This window comes from Neodiprion fabricii, chromosome 4 (genome assembly GCF_021155785.1).
Source record: "Neodiprion fabricii isolate iyNeoFabr1 chromosome 4, iyNeoFabr1.1, whole genome shotgun sequence".
In the NCBI taxonomy this organism is placed as follows: domain Eukaryota; kingdom Metazoa; phylum Arthropoda; class Insecta; order Hymenoptera; family Diprionidae; genus Neodiprion; species Neodiprion fabricii.
Window position 1 is genome coordinate 37,604,398 of NC_060242.1, and position 18,724 is coordinate 37,623,121.

The 18,724-nt window shown below is 34.8% G+C and overlaps 1 protein-coding gene across 2 annotated transcripts in view; it reads right to left on the minus strand.

Annotated features, from left to right (window-relative positions):
- LOC124181637 (elongation of very long chain fatty acids protein AAEL008004-like) overlaps positions 1-18,034 on the minus strand; it is a 28,731-nt gene extending 10,697 nt beyond the window's left edge. The window contains exons 1-2 of one of the 2 annotated variants that reach the window (XM_046568374.1): positions 17,901-18,034; positions 5,603-5,673 (exon numbers count right to left, since the gene is read on the minus strand). In XM_046568374.1, coding sequence (XP_046424330.1) covers positions 5,603-5,663 — 61 coding nt within the window. In that variant the 5' untranslated portion in view covers positions 5,664-5,673; positions 17,901-18,034. Of the gene's footprint in view, positions 1-5,602; positions 5,674-7,972; positions 8,076-17,900 lie in introns of those variants that run through there. The other variant, XM_046568373.1, reaches the window with a different exon arrangement.
- Positions 18,035-18,724: the final 690 nt, after the last annotated feature.

Consider the following 18,724-nt stretch of genomic DNA (forward strand, 5'->3'; position numbering starts at 1 on the left):
AGAATAATGATCGTCGAATTTCTCGTAATAAAACGTCGGTATAACAATATCTCGGTATAATTATCCTCGATTATAAATATGCAATGAGGAAGTTTGTGAAGAAAAAAACAAAAAAATAAATAAAAAAAAAAAAATGTAATAATTTATATTGCCGAGGAAAATTGCAGTGAAGAGAAGGAGGAAGAACGAGGAAAAGACATTTAAAAATAGAAACAATTCACTTTCTACATGAGCGAATAAATGTTTCGGTATAAAAAAAAATTGTGTCATCTTAACGGGTATGACGAAAAAAAAAAAAAAAGTAACGGAAGAAAAATAATCTCTTAACTCGTTTCGGTAAATTTTTTTCCTCGAACGTTTTGGAATAATATTAATCGTAGGTTTTTCCCTGATCGCGCAGCGCAAATTCCTCCGTTATTATTCAATTTAATACATTTTCAAAATGGAAGAAAAAAAAAAAGAAGAAATAAAAAAAGTGAAAAAACTCTGGCATCGAAATTGATGGAATTGGAATTGGAATTATAAATAAAATTTATGAAAGAAGAAGAAACACGTGAAATTAACGAGGCAATTTTGGAAAATCACTGCAATATTCTTGCCGACGAAAGAAAAAAAAAAAAAAAAAAAAAAATTACATACGAGTATAATTAGATGGATAATAATCTATTATTATCATTTCACGAGGCACATAATTCAGATTAATTATTCGGTCCGTTAGATAATAAACATAGTTATATCTCTATAAACTTCTTCACTTAACTTGATACGTCTATATATATATATATATATGTGTGTGTGTGTGTGTGTGCGTGTGCGCATCGATAAGGAATATAACGTCTATATGAATACTTGTTACAATCTTGTATACGTATATCGCGATCCAAAGAAAAATAAATCGTGTAAATTGATGAAGACTAATTGATACGCGTTATATGTTGGTACATGCTTGAATTAGTCATCATAATCGTTTTATGCACGGTTCGGGATCATCGCGTTCGTTATTAATTATTACATCAACAAGATTTACAAAAATTCGTTTGATAATTCATAATTCGTATCGAGTATTATACAGAGGAATAATCTGTACGATAATTCCACGCACGTGTACATGTGTACACTGAGAAAAATTTCATTTGTCATTGTAACTAGAAAAATTGAGCAAAACAGGTATCGTTAGATAAAAACTGTTTGAATATTGTTGGAATTACGAAAAACGAGGTACGCGTAACAATTTTGCGCTATCGTCGATCCTTTTTTGGTAATTGCAACGCAAAATCAGTTTCCGAGGTTTACTCTACTTTTTTAGTCAAACAAGGCTTTAACGTCAATTTATCGTTGCACGAGCGTTAAATTTTCGCAACAGTTGCAAGAAAATCTAGCAGCAGTGAATTTTTTCCGCTCCACCCTTCAAATCAACTTTAAATAATATATAAACAATCCCCTCATTGTCTCTAGATTCTTACCTCAACTCTAACAGATTGTCTGCACTGTGATCGAAGTTTCTTATGAAAATAGCGTGGGAAAAAATTATTTTTCTCAGTATATATTTTATTGCCAAAGTAATGATGTTCCAAAAAATTTGTAACCGCGTGATTTTAGTGAGCGTTAGCGCTGTCATGTAAACAAAAAAAAAAAATCACATCATCATAACAGCCGATCTAGACGAATTGCACACCCTCAAAATCTGCCTTTTTTTTGTATTAGTAAAAAATCTTTCATACTTTCACACGTGCGGTTAAGTATTCCTAGTTGAGAATTATGACAATATCGTCACCATCATCATCATCATCATCATTATTATTGCTATTACTACTATTATCATTACTGTTGTTGTTATTATTATTAATGGTATTGCAAGACCGAGGCCGTGAAATCCACTCTTTGCTCTTTCCAAATATTTGTTCTATTATTTTTCTTCTTAATTTCAGCTGTCGCAAAACAACCTTGATAGTTTGATTTTATGGAAGTTATACGTACACTAGTAGATGATTGAACGCGGTGTTAACATATTTCAAGCGGATGAAAAAGAGAAGCAGTAAGAAACAAGAAAAAGGACAAAAAAAAAAAAAAAATAAAATAAACAAATAAAAAATCCACGTTAAAAATTGTATAGAAATATTCACGCTGTATGGTATAAAACAGAATTAATATGTAGATACAGGAAATGTAACCACGTAAAATCGAAGTCGATCAAAGTGTGCTTTTTTTTCACACGCATAATTAAAAATTTGCGGTTTAGTTAATTTTTTAAAAGGTGAACCGGATCCTGTGGTCATGATTACTTTTAATGCTAATTCGGACAACGTCTCGTTACATTTAATCAAGTTGAAGTTGTCTTTTTTTTTTACGTGATCCGCGAGTAACATAAACGTGAAGAAGAAATCGAATCAGAGGACGAAATTATTATGTAACTAACCGGAACCGTCCCGTCTTAGCACGGGTGACTTTTTTTTAGATCCACCGCTGACTAATATTTGATTAGTAAATTATTTTCACGTATATCCAACCATTCGGTTAACGCACGCCGATAAAGCAGTCGAGCTGTGCTTTTTCATCCGACGTAATTCACCATTATTGAATATTCGAAATGAAAACTTATTTTTATCAAAATTAATTATAACCGACGTTACTCAACGATGGTTTAGATTTTGATTAATAAAAGATTTCTTTTAATATCGGTTCAGCGATTCTAGAGATTGAACCTTACATAAAAACAAGCAAACTTCACCTATTTATAATATTATTACGATGTGGAAATATAGATTTTTCTTGGAATAAAAAAGAAACGAACTTACACGTGTACACGTGGATAATGATAATTGCTAGACAATTTTCAAATGTCCGGACTAATTTTTCTTCTTCGAGTGCAACGTGTGTTTTTGAATTATAATTTTTGACCAATTACTAGTAATTTCATAGTAGGTGTATATATATACATATACATATATATATATATGAAAAGGAAAACAAAAACAAGAAAATTAGTCGGTTTCGTTTTTCGAGGAAATTTTGTTCATTTTTTTTTTTTTCCAACTTCCCTACTTTTTCAATTATTTAAGAAACAGAATTCCAAAAAAAAAAAAAAAAAACAAATAAAAATGATGAATCCTTGAGAACGGACGAATGGATTTGAATGAAAATTGTTACCGTGAGGTTTTTTTGGTTCGTTCGTCAGATTATCAAAAATTGCGATCCGATACGATGGTAAAAAAAAAAAAAAAAAAAAAAAAAAAAAAAAAAAATCTAAAAATATAGGAAAGCAGGCGGAGTTTTTCCGGGTAACCGATAACGAATCCAAGACCAGACTTCTAAAATTTGTAACGATGGATCCGTTACAGTGGTTCAAAATTAAAATTAAAAAAAAAATCATCGTATTCGTGAGTTTGAAATTCGAATTCGATATTATTCTTTTTTCAACGGGAAGTTCGAGGGTTTGCTCATGGTCAGTCTAAGGCCGCTTCTTCCTTTAATTTTTTCCGAGCATAAGGGAGCAAAAAAAAAAAAAAAATATAGTGAAAATGACGCGAGAAAGAAAAGAGAAAAAAGAAAAAAAAAAAAGGTTCCGCGCGGTAGGCGAGATAAAATTGAGAGATTAATCGGAGAGTTGGCAGGGAATGCCCCATAAATGTCGTGCGTGCTGGTGTCCTTCTGCGGTAGTACAGGCATACTATCATACGGGTTTACCGGTTACGAAATAACTCGTATGTATGAATATTCAATATACGCAACCGATTCTTGACTCTAAGCGGTGAAAGTTATACCTTAAAGTTTAAACTTTATGCCTAGCCACCCGAGAGTATCGATGACAACTCTGTGTCGTGACTTGTCTTGTTATTGCACCGCATAAAACGACGATTTCGCCGGACTCTGAAACGCACCGCGACCTACGTCAATTTTAATTGCGAGATTTGCCTGTGCATTGTTCAATTGTTTGAATTATTTATTCATTTGTTTGTACGAAATTATGCGTCGATGTAAAATCAAGACGATCCGTTTCATCGAATGTGGCAAAAAATACGTATCCATGTACAGAAAACAGAAGGAAATTGTGATGTTAGAATTCAGTAAAACAGGCATTGTTTAAAAAAAAAACCGTTTGAATATTGTTGGGATTACGGTAATCAAAATATGCAGCGTTTCACCAAAACGAACGTTTAGATATCAATATTTTATTATATTATTCAAAACTCGAGTAAACTGTATTATTCAAGTCGAATAAGTTGCAAAAACATCGTTTAACAGAAACGTGTAGTCGAATTGAATGAATGAAATTAATTTCTATTTCTTTTTTTTTTTTTTTGTTTGTTATATTTTTATCAAGGCAATTCTTTTTCAACTCCATCCGTACAATGCGAGCTAATTTTATAGCGTGGAAAAAAAAAAAAAAAAAAAAGTAGCATCGTCAGCAGTTGTATTCCGTGCCAGTTTTACATGGGTATTAAAATACATACATGTACATATACGAACAAACACACACACATCTAATCAATCTATAGGCCACCATTGCACTTGTACTACTTATCAGCGTCTCAAGTTGCTCGTTCGTGTATATACATATATGTATATATATATATAATAGAGTCTACAAGGATCATCGCCGTGTCGTTAACCCTAATGATCGATAGATCGGGTTCGTAATCGTATGCACATCGACGTTATAATTTATTATTGAACGGAAAATTCATGGCCGACCATTTTCTATATCTATGATAAATAATTGATATACATATATAATATAATATAATATAATATAATATAATATTTACATACATATATAGATATATATGTATGTATGTACGTATCTCTGCGGTCGCTTTGCTATAACACGCAATTTATTATAAATATTGCCCGAGGGGTTCGAAAATGTTTAATTATGCAAAAGACTGTATGTTTTTTTTCTTTCAATTTTTTTTTTTTGCGTCTGCGTATGTTTTTTATTTTTTCATCCGAGCGTAAAAAATTGTTGTCGTGAATTTAGCAGCGAATAATTATTCCCAGTTGAGGGAATTAGTCGGTGATAGATCGATCGCGTGGAATGATAAAAACGACGAAACAACGATCGAGCACGGAATAAAATACTGGATTTTTTATCCCCCCCCCCCCCCCCCCCCTCTCTATATATTCGTCTTCTATTACACAACGCGTTATGAAACATTAGAGTAAATGAATTCAACTAGTAAGGTATCAAAAGATTATTAAATAATGATCGCAAATGAATTGATAAACGATTAATAATTATCATCTACTATACATATACCTATATATATATATATACATATATATATACAAATGTGACGTATGTTATGTGTTGTGTATTTTTCTTCTGTTTTTTACGAATCGCGAGAGATAAAAGAAAAAAAAAAAAAAAAAACAAAGAATTCTCGATAAAATTGTTGTTAGCTTTGCAGGGAATAATTGCAGTTTTTATAAGAGATATGAAAAAGAAGTGACTCGTTGTTGTTCGGAGAAAATAATCTTGTTTACAGTGTTTGTGTGAAGTTAATTAACTGATTTAACGTAGAGAGTATTCGTTTCGAGTTCATCTTACATGAAAAACCCTTCTTCGGCCAAACTTTTAATTATAGTTATTATTTTAACTCACCGGACTTGTTGTCCATTAGATCCCTGTATCCATGTACAAGATCTGCTACTACGCTAGTCATCTTGACGTATCTGAAATAATATTGTAAACAAAGAATGCAATTAGATATTTATTCACGTGATTTTTTTTTTTTTTTTTTTTTTTTTTTTTTTTAACAAATCGTTTTCAACGATCCCGCGAGAGTTGAAATATCGGGTAATTTTTACGGGGAATAAATTAATTCGCGGATTTTTCCATTCGCCGATTACGAATCTGATCTCGGAATTGCGATATTCAGATTCCAATATCGCGAATAAACAGTGAGTGATATGGTCCGATTTTTACGTAAGCGAAGGTTAAGAAAAATTCATGAAACTTGATGAACGAAAAAAACAAAGAAACAAACATACAATCAATATCGGATTTTTCGACTCGTTTTGCCGTGAATCAAAACAAAATTGCAAAATCAATTTAATTAATTGTGATCGACCGTTTGCCAATTTGTAACTGAAAGTTTTCATTACATTAACGATAAGACAACGTATATAAATATTTGAGATTTTAGAAAAATATAGAATTTTGAAGCCTGAAACTTAACGAAATCTGTCATTCTTGTCGCAATCCAGCATCGGACTATGTATTCGTTTATCCGATATCGGAACATGAAAGAAAAAAAAAAAAAGAAAAGAAACACTCGAAAAACATACTTTTTTAATTAAAAAAATATTGCAAGATTCGAATTTGAAGAACCAGCTGATTTATTGCAAGCAAAAAGCATGGTAAATTTAGTTTTTATTACAAATACTTGGCTGCTAAAAAAAAATGTATTTTTTTACTTCTTCTCTCGTCGTTCTTAAACTTTCCGAAATATCGTCACGACGATGGAATCTTACAGCTGAAATTTTTAACGAAACAAGTTTGAAATTAGGTCTATATAATGTGTTATAAATTAGACGCCTTTTTCGAAAATACAATTTATTACCTTGGACCGATAGAGGCAGAAAATTAATTACGTACGAAGCACATTAATAATCGCTTGGAAAGATATTTCTTTTTATTATTTCATATATTTTCCTTTCACACAAAAACTGTTCCCGTTCGTTATTATCACATCGAGCATTCTGACGTTGCGTGATACGTACTTTACTTATTATATCGGCAAGAATGTGATGCGTATGAATTAACGCGATAATAGCGTTAAAATAATTCATGGAAACGAGGAAATCATATGTACCTTGAATTGGACGTTTTCGAATAAAATGTTATTACTACTCGGCAAAAATGTCGAGTTCCGCGATGCCAATTTTTCTTTTTTATGTCTCCCCAATACACTGCCAAATACCCTGTGAAATTAACAATAAAATCAAAGTTGCCGCATTGAGAGAAAAAAAAAAAAAAAATTTCCATTTCCATTTCCATTTTTTTTTTTTTTTTAACTAAAAATTCGCCCTCTCATTTCATTTTATATATATATATATATATATATATATATATATATGTATATAGTATACGAATTTCAAGTAAAAAAAATCAACTCCGGAGTCTTTGTTTAGAAAATTTAATGCCCTGCAAGAATATGCTTGGAAAAATGTTTTAATTAAAACGGTTCAACAGTTGCGCCATTGTTAATGAAAAAAAAAAATGATAAAATTTCCGTGTTACTTAAGTGGGAAATTTTCAAAATGGCCAGCGACACCTTTCAAAATTGAGCTAAAAATATTTTCAACCGGGAGAATTTTTTTTGTCAGTAAACAGGTCCTTATGAGACCGTAGATTCGATGGATCAGTTTTTTTGGCCCACTGTAATATATACATATACATATACACACATATATATATATATAACCAATTACGGGACAGATCCGAGTGGATGGAAAAAAAAAAGAAAAAAAAAAAAAAAAAAACCGTGGTTGAATTAACGGAGACCGCCGCATACGTAAGAGACGCATAATTGCACGTCGTTTTTTAATTCAATTATATTTTTATCAAATGACTTCACCGAAGCGCGACGAGCCGGCTCATTAGATGTCCCTACCGTATACATATTATACGTGCATTGGTAGTTAAAGTTTTATCAATAATACACATGAGAGGCTTCTCCTCCTCCCTCACCCCCTCCTCCGTCTCCTTATACTTCTTCTGTGCCGTACCGGAGCGTAATACAGGGCGACGCAAACACAGACGCACGCACACGCACACACACACACAAACACCCACGCATCCCTCCGGGGCCAGTAATAGAGTAATTCTTTGTCCGACCTAACCTAAGCCGACCTAATTTCGCCGAACGTAACGTAACGTGGAGGCATCGCGCTGCATTAAACATAGATACACGTGCGTGTGTGTGCGTGTGTGTGTGTTTTCATATATACCGCATCTAGTCCGACTTGCCTTCTCCAAATTAGATCCCCTTGCATCATCTGAATTCCAGGTGCCCTGGCTTCCACTTCTCGTTGGAAGGGAAATTTCTTTCTTTTTTTAATTAACACACACACACACACATATATATATATATATGTATATATACGTGTATATGCATACGTTAGGTTGACCCTTGATAGTTGGTAAATAAAATTTTTCTTCTCCCACCCCTGAAATTGACTCGCAATACTAAAAATTGATTCATAAACGTGAAATCCGCTGTTGATCCTTAAAGGTCCTTTAAAGGAGTTAAAATCGATTGGGAGTTATTATCAAGATAAAAGATTTGGAAGAAAAAAAAAAAAAAAAGAAAAAAAGTTTTACACAGTTTTTACTGCGAAAATCAATGCCGTTATCCGTATATCTGCAGCATTACTTTCTTGACGTGAAATGTATACACGAGAAAATCGAAGAATAATCGGATCAAAAAACTACAACGCTAGATTGGCAATTAATTATGTTCGGAGATGTTACATCGATTTTCACCTAACTTTTGTAAAAGTTTCACCTTTATTTGAGGTTAAAAATTTTCCCTAAAAAATTCCTTATTTCTGCTTCTTTAAGTAAAATCAAATAGTCTCTCATTTTATCTAATTGAAAACGATTATCTTGCAAGCATTTATTGGCGATTAATAACGCATCGATAATTCAGCTTCTTATCTTTACATTGCTATAATGACCGTATTACCTTGAAAAATTCAGATAAATGTGCGGAATGCGGTAAAATAACTTTTAGATTAGTTTAAGTTGTCACACGATGTTGTTTCATTGTTTACATGAAAATTGATCAAAAAATTGAAAGGGTCTTTCGGGCACGGGTTAATATTAAAATTAAGAGCGGATTTCACTTTTAAAAATCATTTTCTAGCATTCTGAGTCAATTTAAGGGGAGAGAGAAAATTTTTTTTTTTTTTTTTTAAATATCAAATTTGACTACTTTGATCTTTTTTTGTTTTGGATTTTCGATATTTTTAAGCTTGCGAATTCTGGTCATTCTGATTTTCGGTTTTTCCCATTTTCACACCCACTCGTTGAGTAAACTGCGTGAGTATATTTTATAATTTTCGGAATTTTACTCCATCGAAACTTTAATTTTCGTAATTTTGCTGTATCGTAACTTGAATTTTCGGAATCTTGCATTTCGGAAATTTGAGTCGTCGGCTTCCCGACCATTCGAAACTTTGTTGTTTCGTAAAAGTTTAATTTCTTTCCTTCAAGTTTCGCCACCAAATAATTCGGAATTAGGCGCTTTCGGAAGTTTTCAAATTCATAACTTTAACCCCGCAACACGACAAGTTTCAATTTACTGGATAATTCTATAAAAAGTGAAAAAAAAAAAAAAAAAAAAACCAACACAACTGTTATTTCAATTTATTCAGATCTGAAACGAAATCTATTTTTTTTTTTCCTTTCGAGTTTTTAGGTCTCGTTCAATTTTTTTTCTAGATGATTCTAAAATTTACGAGACCTCGAAATTTACGAGAGCTAGACTATAGAATTTACTACTTGTTCGACCGAATTTGTTTATATACAATTATATATATATATATATATATATACACGAGACCAAAAAACTGAGAAAAAAAAAATCCCAGACTTCCTTTCAGATTCGAACGAATCGATACGACAGTTTTGTTTCTTTTTTTTTTATTTTCCTTTCACTTTGTCCCGCGACAAGGCAGAGGGTTCGAAATTAATATTATCCGCCGATGCGAGTTCGCTGCTGCATTTACACGTCGTCGTTAAATAAATGCTGAAATCACGAAGGCGAGCGGCTCCGTTACGTATTATACACGTAGTTCCGTATTTACCATCTTTGGACAAGACACGCGGCTTCCAACTTTCAATCTCGACGCCTCGTCGTCTTCGAAAACTTTGTAATTCTGTACCAAACTGACGAACGTTTTTTTATGCCGTTTTTCATGTTTAACCAAAAAAAAAAAAACGAGAAAAGCAAATTCCTCGACGAATTTTTCAATTTTGACGGTGATGCAATTTATGGTCTTTTTTTTTTTGTTTTTCTCAATCATTATCACAACGTCCGAGTTACTTTTTCGCATATTTCAAATTTCTACAGGCATAGCAACAATTGCTACTTCGGCGATAGTTTTAGAATTGAAATTCAAGTTTTTCTATTATATTTCTTTTCTTTTCGAAGCACCGACGGTCATCCCTGATTTATGAAACTCCCGAGGTATCTTCACGTTCGAATTGTCAACGCATGTAAATGTAGAAGACGAGAAAAAAGTAAAAGAAAATAAAACGAAAGAAAAAGCCGAACGAAGCGTCGTGGAATAAAAATTAATTAAACGAATGTAGAAAGGAATGTGGTGAGTAAAAAAAATATAAAAATCGAAAAAGAAGAAGCCAGGCTTGTGCAAAGGTTACATACAGCGGACGCGTAAAATTCCTCCGGACGTTTTTAAATACGTAAAATTCAATCAATCAACCGATATGTGAGTTTTGAATAATGCGCAGCGATTAACCGGTAATAACACAACGTCCATTTGCGTTTGACGTCTGTTGAGAGTAATGCACGAAGTAATGTGTAAAAAAAAACGGCACAATATCTAAACGAGAGATTTGAAATGGCAAAAAAAAAAAAAAAAAAAGAAATCGCAAAACCGCGGTAATACTTTGTCATAAAAATAAGGCACCGCAGTTATGCGCGCAAGTTCGGAATGCGATTGATACCGATCGTGCACGAGTACGAGTAATAGTCAGTATTACGAATGGCAAAACGAATCTTTAATTTTTTTTATTTTTAACCCATCTTCGTATACACGTATGACATAAGTTTTGTATTCGGAATTCTTGCGTCAAGGGTTAGGTTACGTGTAACAGTTGACATCGATTAAGGAGATGGACTCGACGCCTCTGTCAAACGATTTATTATATCTTCGTATTCACGTTTGTGTGTACGCGCCTTATTCAAATTGAACCGTCGAGGAAGGAGAGAAATTAAATAAAGAGAGGAAGAAGAAGAAGAAGAAAAAAAAAAAAAAAGAAACACAGGTCAATTTTTGTTCATCAACTTTTGCACACCTCTTAAATCGTCGCGTCATTAATTATCCGATCGTATAAAAGTCATGTTAATGAATCGAACACGCAAGTGATAAAGGCGCGTACGCATCCAAAGAAATGGACAAGAAAAGAAAAAAAGAAAAAAATTTCAACAGGTTGCATAATTGTAAGCAACGACAATAATTATGACGGTAATTTTTGTAAACAAGGAATTTTATCGGGTATATTTTTCACAGTCAAACTATTTCCTCAAACACGAAATCCATCGATCATTTTTAATTGTTTTAATACACGGTATCGTTAGATCGTTACATCGCGTAAAATTTATTTAGAAAAACACTCTGCATTTTTTCAGTGTGTTATAAACAGGGACGTGTGTATATACAGATAGACGATTAAACGATCAATCGATCATACGTATTACAAAAGTTATTCTCCTCGTTTTTCGTAATTCCAACAATATTCGAACAGTTTTTCTAACGATACCTGTTTTACTGAATTTTTCTAGTTACTGTAACAAATGAAATTATTCCCAGCGTATGCGATATTGACTTATTATTTATCATGACGATCGAAGGAAAGTTTTCCAAAAATTTTCCGTACAAGCCTCGTTGCGATGATAAAAGACGACGTTAATCGTGAAGCAGGTTTCAACAACCGAGACAGCGTCGCATCCTTGATACATCAAATCTTTCGACCTCCGGACTCCGGAGAGTAATGATAAATTACAACGCGGTGACGACGCGTGACGTACAGTGAAAACTTTCAGGGATATCCCCGAGGCGAATTCAAACCGCAAATGAAAATTAAACGTGCAACGATTCGATTCAATATTTGTTATAAAAATAATGAAAGTAAGAAAAAATTTCGTCAGCACTTAATTACAATTCACGTATAATAATAATATATATATATCCATATGATGGTTAGTTTTTAAACAAAATCATTTCATAGAGAATCGAAGTGTTTTAAAGCGTTCCTATTATACGCATCTTCGTCTATTCGCTATTTTACTTATACATACAGTATTGTAACATTCACTTGTCTGGGTAAAGATGAATAAATGATTTTTGAAATTCATTACGCAACAGCTCAAATATACAGTCACCGCGTTGAAATCTCGTGAAATCTTCTTCGTGGAATTTCCGGTGGGAATGAAAATATATATATATATATATATTTATATATTTATATATATATATATACACACAACAAATTAAAAAGCCGAGTCCACCGATTACGTGTATCATCTATAATATATTTCACGTATTTATTACTTTTTTAAAATCATTTTTCAAATCTTTGAAAAAAGCAAGTTTTACTGTTTATCGACGTCACGTCGAATCCGTCGCGTCTAACAATGAAAATGTGATACGTATACGTGTGTATATCGACACGTTGTGATGTAATTTGGCATGTTCATTTTTTACGAATATTTGATCGCAAATCTTATAATGGAACTGTCAATATATATGTATATATATATATACATATTATATATATATGATTATGTGCAAAAATCTGTGAGGTATGCAAATATTGAAAAAAAAATGACTCCCTTTTTTTCTACGCACTTTCAAATCTTTCGGTCGCATTCCATCAAAGAGAGCGATACACGCACGCAAACAAACAAACAAACAAACTTTTACCAAAACAGGATGACGAAAAAACGAAAAATAATAAAGAAATAAAAGTGAATCTACAAAATTGAAATGGCAAAGCGGAAATAACTGTGTAAAATGGTGAGTAGAAAAAAAAAAAATTGCCGAACAGGAAAAATTTCGAGAAAACTTTCCTCGAACACTCAAAAATATCGTCAGATTTTTACGTTTATTCGAATCTCGCGTGCTGATTTTTTTTTTTTTTTCTTTCCCCGAAACAAGCGCGTAAGAAGTTTGACCGCGAGATGATTTTTCGCGGCAGGGTTTATAAGTGGGTCGAGTTGTCAGGGAACGGAGCATACACGTACGACATAAGGATAATCGTTATTGACCGAAAACTTTCGAACCTGACGTAACGCGACGGCGGGGCTGAAAACGGGTTGTTGATTATTCACAGAAGTTACAATACGCGCCAACATTTTTATGCGGACGTGACATTTATCATACACGCGTTTACGGTGTGAAATGAAATGGAGACGGGATAGAAAAAAAAATAAATAAATAAATAAATAAATAAATATACAATTACTGGAAGAAAAAAAAAAAAATCACCGTTTTTGCATTTCCCGTTTCATAGCAAAAAAAAAAAAAAGAATTGAAATTTTTTCATTTACTTTTTTCTCTCTTTCTCTTCTTTCGCGCCATTTTACCACTTTGTTGTAAGTATGATACGCAAATCCGTCGAGTGTTCAACGCATTTACTTACTTACGTGCGCGTATATATGTATATATATATAATATATGTATACACGCGGATAAATGTGATTTATATGTAAACAAGTGTCGTTGCAACGGCGAGACCGTGAGCAGCTAGCAGCGAGCATCGAGCAGCACTCGGCAAGTATTTAGTAACTTTCTCGCGGTTTTTTTTCAACGTCTTTAATCTTGCGTAATATTCGTATAATGACGCGTCGCGGAGTTTGTTCCCCGGGAGAAAGAGAAAGAGAAAGAAAAATAAGGAGAAATGACGACGATGACGACGATTATCATTATCATTATGTTGATCTCCTCGGCCCGATCGAAAGTCGGATTTCAAAATTACAGACGCTAACACGCCGAATAGCTGGCTTAAAGTTTATACTTTCGAAGTCATTTTTTATTTGCTTTTATTTTTCTTCATTCTTGTTGCTCTCAACATTTTTTAACGTACGATTTTATGTTTTAGCCCTACGCAACGAGAAATTACGACCGATGTTTGAAGATGATGATGATGATGATAAAAAAAATTTCTCTAAAACTTGATGGAAGCAAATAAAAAAAAAAAAAAAAAAAAACGTTACGGAGGGTAAGATCTGCGAGAATCGATTTCATTTTTCATTTAATCGTTCCGAGCACTCACGATAATAATTTATATTTAAAGGTGAGATGAAAATGTAAACGTTAAAAAATAAATTGATAAAACAAATAACGGTATTACTTATTTGGAACAAGAGGAACGACCAATTGTTTTGAATCTGCGATAATTGTATCTTCGGAAGAGAAGCGAAAGAATAAATGAATGATGAAATAAAAAAAAAAAAAAAGTAATAATAAAAATAATGATAATTAATTAAAACCCGTTACCGAACTTTCACCTGTTGTTATTTCTTTTTCCGCAAGACGCGAAAGAAGGGGGCAGGAAAAAAAAAAAGAGGAAGAAACCGTCACAAGCACCGAGATATATATATATATATACACACACACACGCACAGACTCTTAGTGATGAAATCGCGAAATATTATGTATGGCCGTTACATTATACGTATGCTATATATGCTATATATATATATATATATTATACGTTACAAGCTACGTTGAATACCTGCAGAATCGCGAGAAGGATAATAATTTATTCGTTTCTTGTTTCTTTTTTTTTTCGCCTATTTTTCATTCCATTTCTCGCGTTCCGTTATTGGAGTTTCGGCTTTTAAACTATCTAGCAAGCGCAAAGTGATTTTTGGTCAAGCCTGTACGAGGAGCAACATCAGCATTTATTTGAACGCAACAGCAGCAGCGTGGCTCTGGCAACTGCTTTCCCCACTGTCTTATATGCTTACTACTTTTATCGGCGACTTTGCGTATAGTTAGTTACAATCCGTCTACAACCTGTATCAGTCGGTTGAAATAGCCCATCGAGATATCACAGCAGCATGACTTTTGGGGAACCGTGCCGTTTAACATATTTTACTTTGATTCAAAGGTTTTTTTTATTTAATATTTTCATTTTCGATTCGAGTATTTAGGTGGAAAGATATAAAAAACGCGAAAAGAAAACACGCGGTGCATGTATACACGTGTATTTGTGTTTCTGTCGCGAAATCGAAATCAAAAAATCGCTGCGGGGATAGAATATTCACGATTTTATTGATAGACGATTAGCAAGATTAGATTAGACGTAATATTACCGTGAGGTTCAAGTTCGTAAAGTTAACGTGGCGAATCATTTGGGGCGGGATTGATATTTTTCCAATTGTTTAGCGACTTTGAGGTAGTCAAGTTTTCAAAATATTTATACATTTTACTAATTATTATGATTTATTGCATTTCAGAAATTCTTAAGATTGATCGAAATAACGATTATACCGAAACGTGAATCATATTACAATAACGTTAATAACTTCAGCCTCATATATTATCGAGATAAGATACAAAGTGGTAATTATAACGCGAGATAATATTTTTATTTTAATTCAGATCGAATGTAAATTATAACTAGACACGTCTATACAAAGTGCAGAGATTCATTTATAGAGAATATATACAAAGTAGCGAAAGATGATGATTAAAATTTTTTTGAATCCAATCAAAAAGTAGGATTCTATAAAGATTTTCATGCATACGGTCTACAATTATGGGCGAATAAGTTAATTAAAAGAAATCAAGTTTGTCCGTCTGCCAATAAAATATAAACTACACATTCATTTCCCGTTATGCATACGATACGTATCAAGAACTCACGATGACAAATTAACGAACGAATACTTGAGAACCGCGTGAAAAAATAAGAACGGGAACAAAAAAATAAGGATGATAAAACAAAAACACCGATGCCAACGATAAGAATGAAACGTAGTAACTCGCGCCTGATTTTTTCGTCTTCCAGTACGTATTTTTCCGATTTAAACCGCTCGTTATTATGCGTAAAACACGGTTGCATTACTATTCACACGTTTGCATTTATGAATTACACATTAATCTCTGTCCAACTGACGCGTGTTCCGTGACGTCACTTAGAACGACGAGTAAGATCAATTTACGAACGCTGGTTTAGTTCTTTTTTGTTTCGACAATTCTGGGTAGTTGATTCCTTGCAAATGTTCCTAAAGTTGCAAAAAATGGCGATTACTTTTAAACATACGGTAGAGTTTCGACTTTCGTTTGTTTCAACCGTTAACGATCGTCATTCTTTTCTTTTTTTTTTTCATCCTTTCGTTTTTCTATCATTAATCGCGACTGGGTTGTAAGAGATGAAAATATTTCACTCGAATGTAAAAGAAATCCCTCGAAGACAAAAGGAAAGCAAGCATCAGAAGCAGCTCGTCGCCTCGTACGCCGATCGGCAAATATGGAGAAAGTCGGGACGAGCAGAGGAAACAATGAATGAAACACGATTCATCGGAAGAAACGGAAGTAGGCAGCGTGTCGTCTTTCAAACTCTTCACGTACCGGAAGTGAAGTGAACGCGGGCGCTTCAACAGTTGCACAATCATTTGGGTGAATAAAAAAACGTCAACAAAACAAAAAAATCACCTCACCGTTAATCAGCAGGAATCGAAAAAAACAAGTCGACGTAACAACGAGTTTGAGTTGTTGAAACGGTTATAAAAACCGACACGCATCGGGAATCCCTCGAGAGATCGCCGCTTCCATTTTTACAGTTACATTACGTGTATTTTATTTAATATACCCAGTGAATAACGTTGCAATTTAAAAAGATATCGTTTCCACGGTGCTAAATTGACTTCGCGAGGATTATAGGATTATCATCGACGGTTACGTCGCCGCCACCTCGCGTTGCTCTCGTTGTTGTTGTTCGTAAAGCACGGTTGGGATTATATTCAAATGGAGAACACAAGTCACAGAAAAAAACAACACATACACACAAACAGAGTGCAAAACTGGACTTCATCCAGACATTAATCGCGAATAGCGCATCCACGCGCGAGTTTCACGTTCCCAACTATTCAATCGCGGTTTTTTCACAAACACGCGCTCACACTCGCGGGGCTACTATTACGTGTATGTGTGTATGTACTCACTTTTCAGCAACTGAACACGCTTTTGCGTGCACAGGTATGCGCGTATGTATGAACGTAATGTACCTTCTTGCGGAAAAAAATCACGATCGTGAAAACAAAACACTAACGGTCACGGAAGACGCACGGGGCACAGAGACTGACGGACCGTCGAATTTTGTTTACTACCGTCGAATATCTTTCCTGCCTTATTTTCGGGTTGTAACTTCCGGCTTCCCGCCTTAAAACAGCAGCGGACGTATCACCAAGAAACTTGGACGGGAAGTTGATAAATAAAAGTACGAGTTTGTGCAGATTTGAAACAAGAGAAGGGGCCGGAAGAAAAACGCCCGGGATGCGTGTAAGCGATAAGCGGCATGTGGGCAGGGGAATCGATTGGCGTTTCGGCGCCCTAACCTCAACCTCATCGGGAGCAGTAGGTCAGGAGCTCCATTTTGCACACAAGCCGCGTACATGCAACGGAGCGGCCGACACCCACCTGCTTCTTTGGCTTAACCGTTGGCCGAAAACAGGAGAAGGATGTACTCGGCGCTGGGAAGTGATAAAACAGAAGAAAAACGCGGCGAGGGGTCGGGAAGTTGTCACGTCTTATCCGTGTATATTATCCCTTGGTTGTCACCTGCTGCACGTTGTGCGATAATAAATACGATAGCGTGGAAGCGAATAAGGGATCGTTAAGCTCGCCCGTTAACCGGGCGTGAAAAAATGTCGCACCGTTTATTCGCGCTGCGTTACGCCTCGCAATGCCAGGCGAAAACCACGCGGAGGATGGCGAACCGAACGGTTAAAAGTAGAGGATAGGAAAGAAAAAAAAAAAAAAAAAAAAGGAGGAGTAAAAATAAAAAATAAAACTAAGACGGAATGAAAAACAGGAAACACGGTGTACGGCATCAAGCGCCGCTCACTGATACCGAGGCATTATTCAATCCGCGGCTTATCTTTTATACGTATTCTCCTTTTTCTTAAACCTTCACTTACTATTTATTTTCCTACAAATGATAATAACTCCGTCAACGCGGGCACGTCCACTCACGTCGCCGAACGTTTAGCACAAACTATCGAATCGCCTCGACGCGGAGCCGATTTTGATAAGCACAGCCTGCCCTACCACCGCGCCACTCACCCTACTCTATCCGACCCTGCCTCCGCCTGCCCTTCCCTACTTCGAACCGCTGCCGACTTCACTGCCTTTGCTTCGCTTCGGCCGCCGTTGAACGCGTTGAACCGAGCCTTCTGCGCATGCGCCGATCGCTTTTTCGTCCCTCCGACTTGGCCAAGCACCCGCCATCTACGAGTCGCGTCCGAACTAACGACGGAGGTTGTTTTTTGCGTCACGTGGCAAAGTACGCAAACGCGGGACGCTTAAGGCTGACGCTCATTATACCGCGGCGCAGTTATTGAGAGGTGCTCCCACTATGGTCGCTGTGACCACCCGCCGATACTGTCTCTATGAAAAAGAGATATTTATCGATTATCCGATGACCGCCATTTGTCTCAATCGTCATGGACTCACAATAAATAATCAAACTAATTCTCAGATTGGATAGTCCACCGAGTTTCAGCCCTTTGCGACTCGCCATTGATGATAACGCATTTTGCAATTAGATCTGTCAAAAAAAAAAATCGAGCGCATTATTTTCTCACAACCGGGACACGAATCCCGTCGCTTTTGCAATGTTCTAGCTTACTAGACAGTTACCCTACCTACTACACCAAACTACTTTGTAAAATTAGTGACTTTATTTTATTCATGATACACGGCACGTTCTACAGATGGGCATGACAGATGACGCAGTCACTGA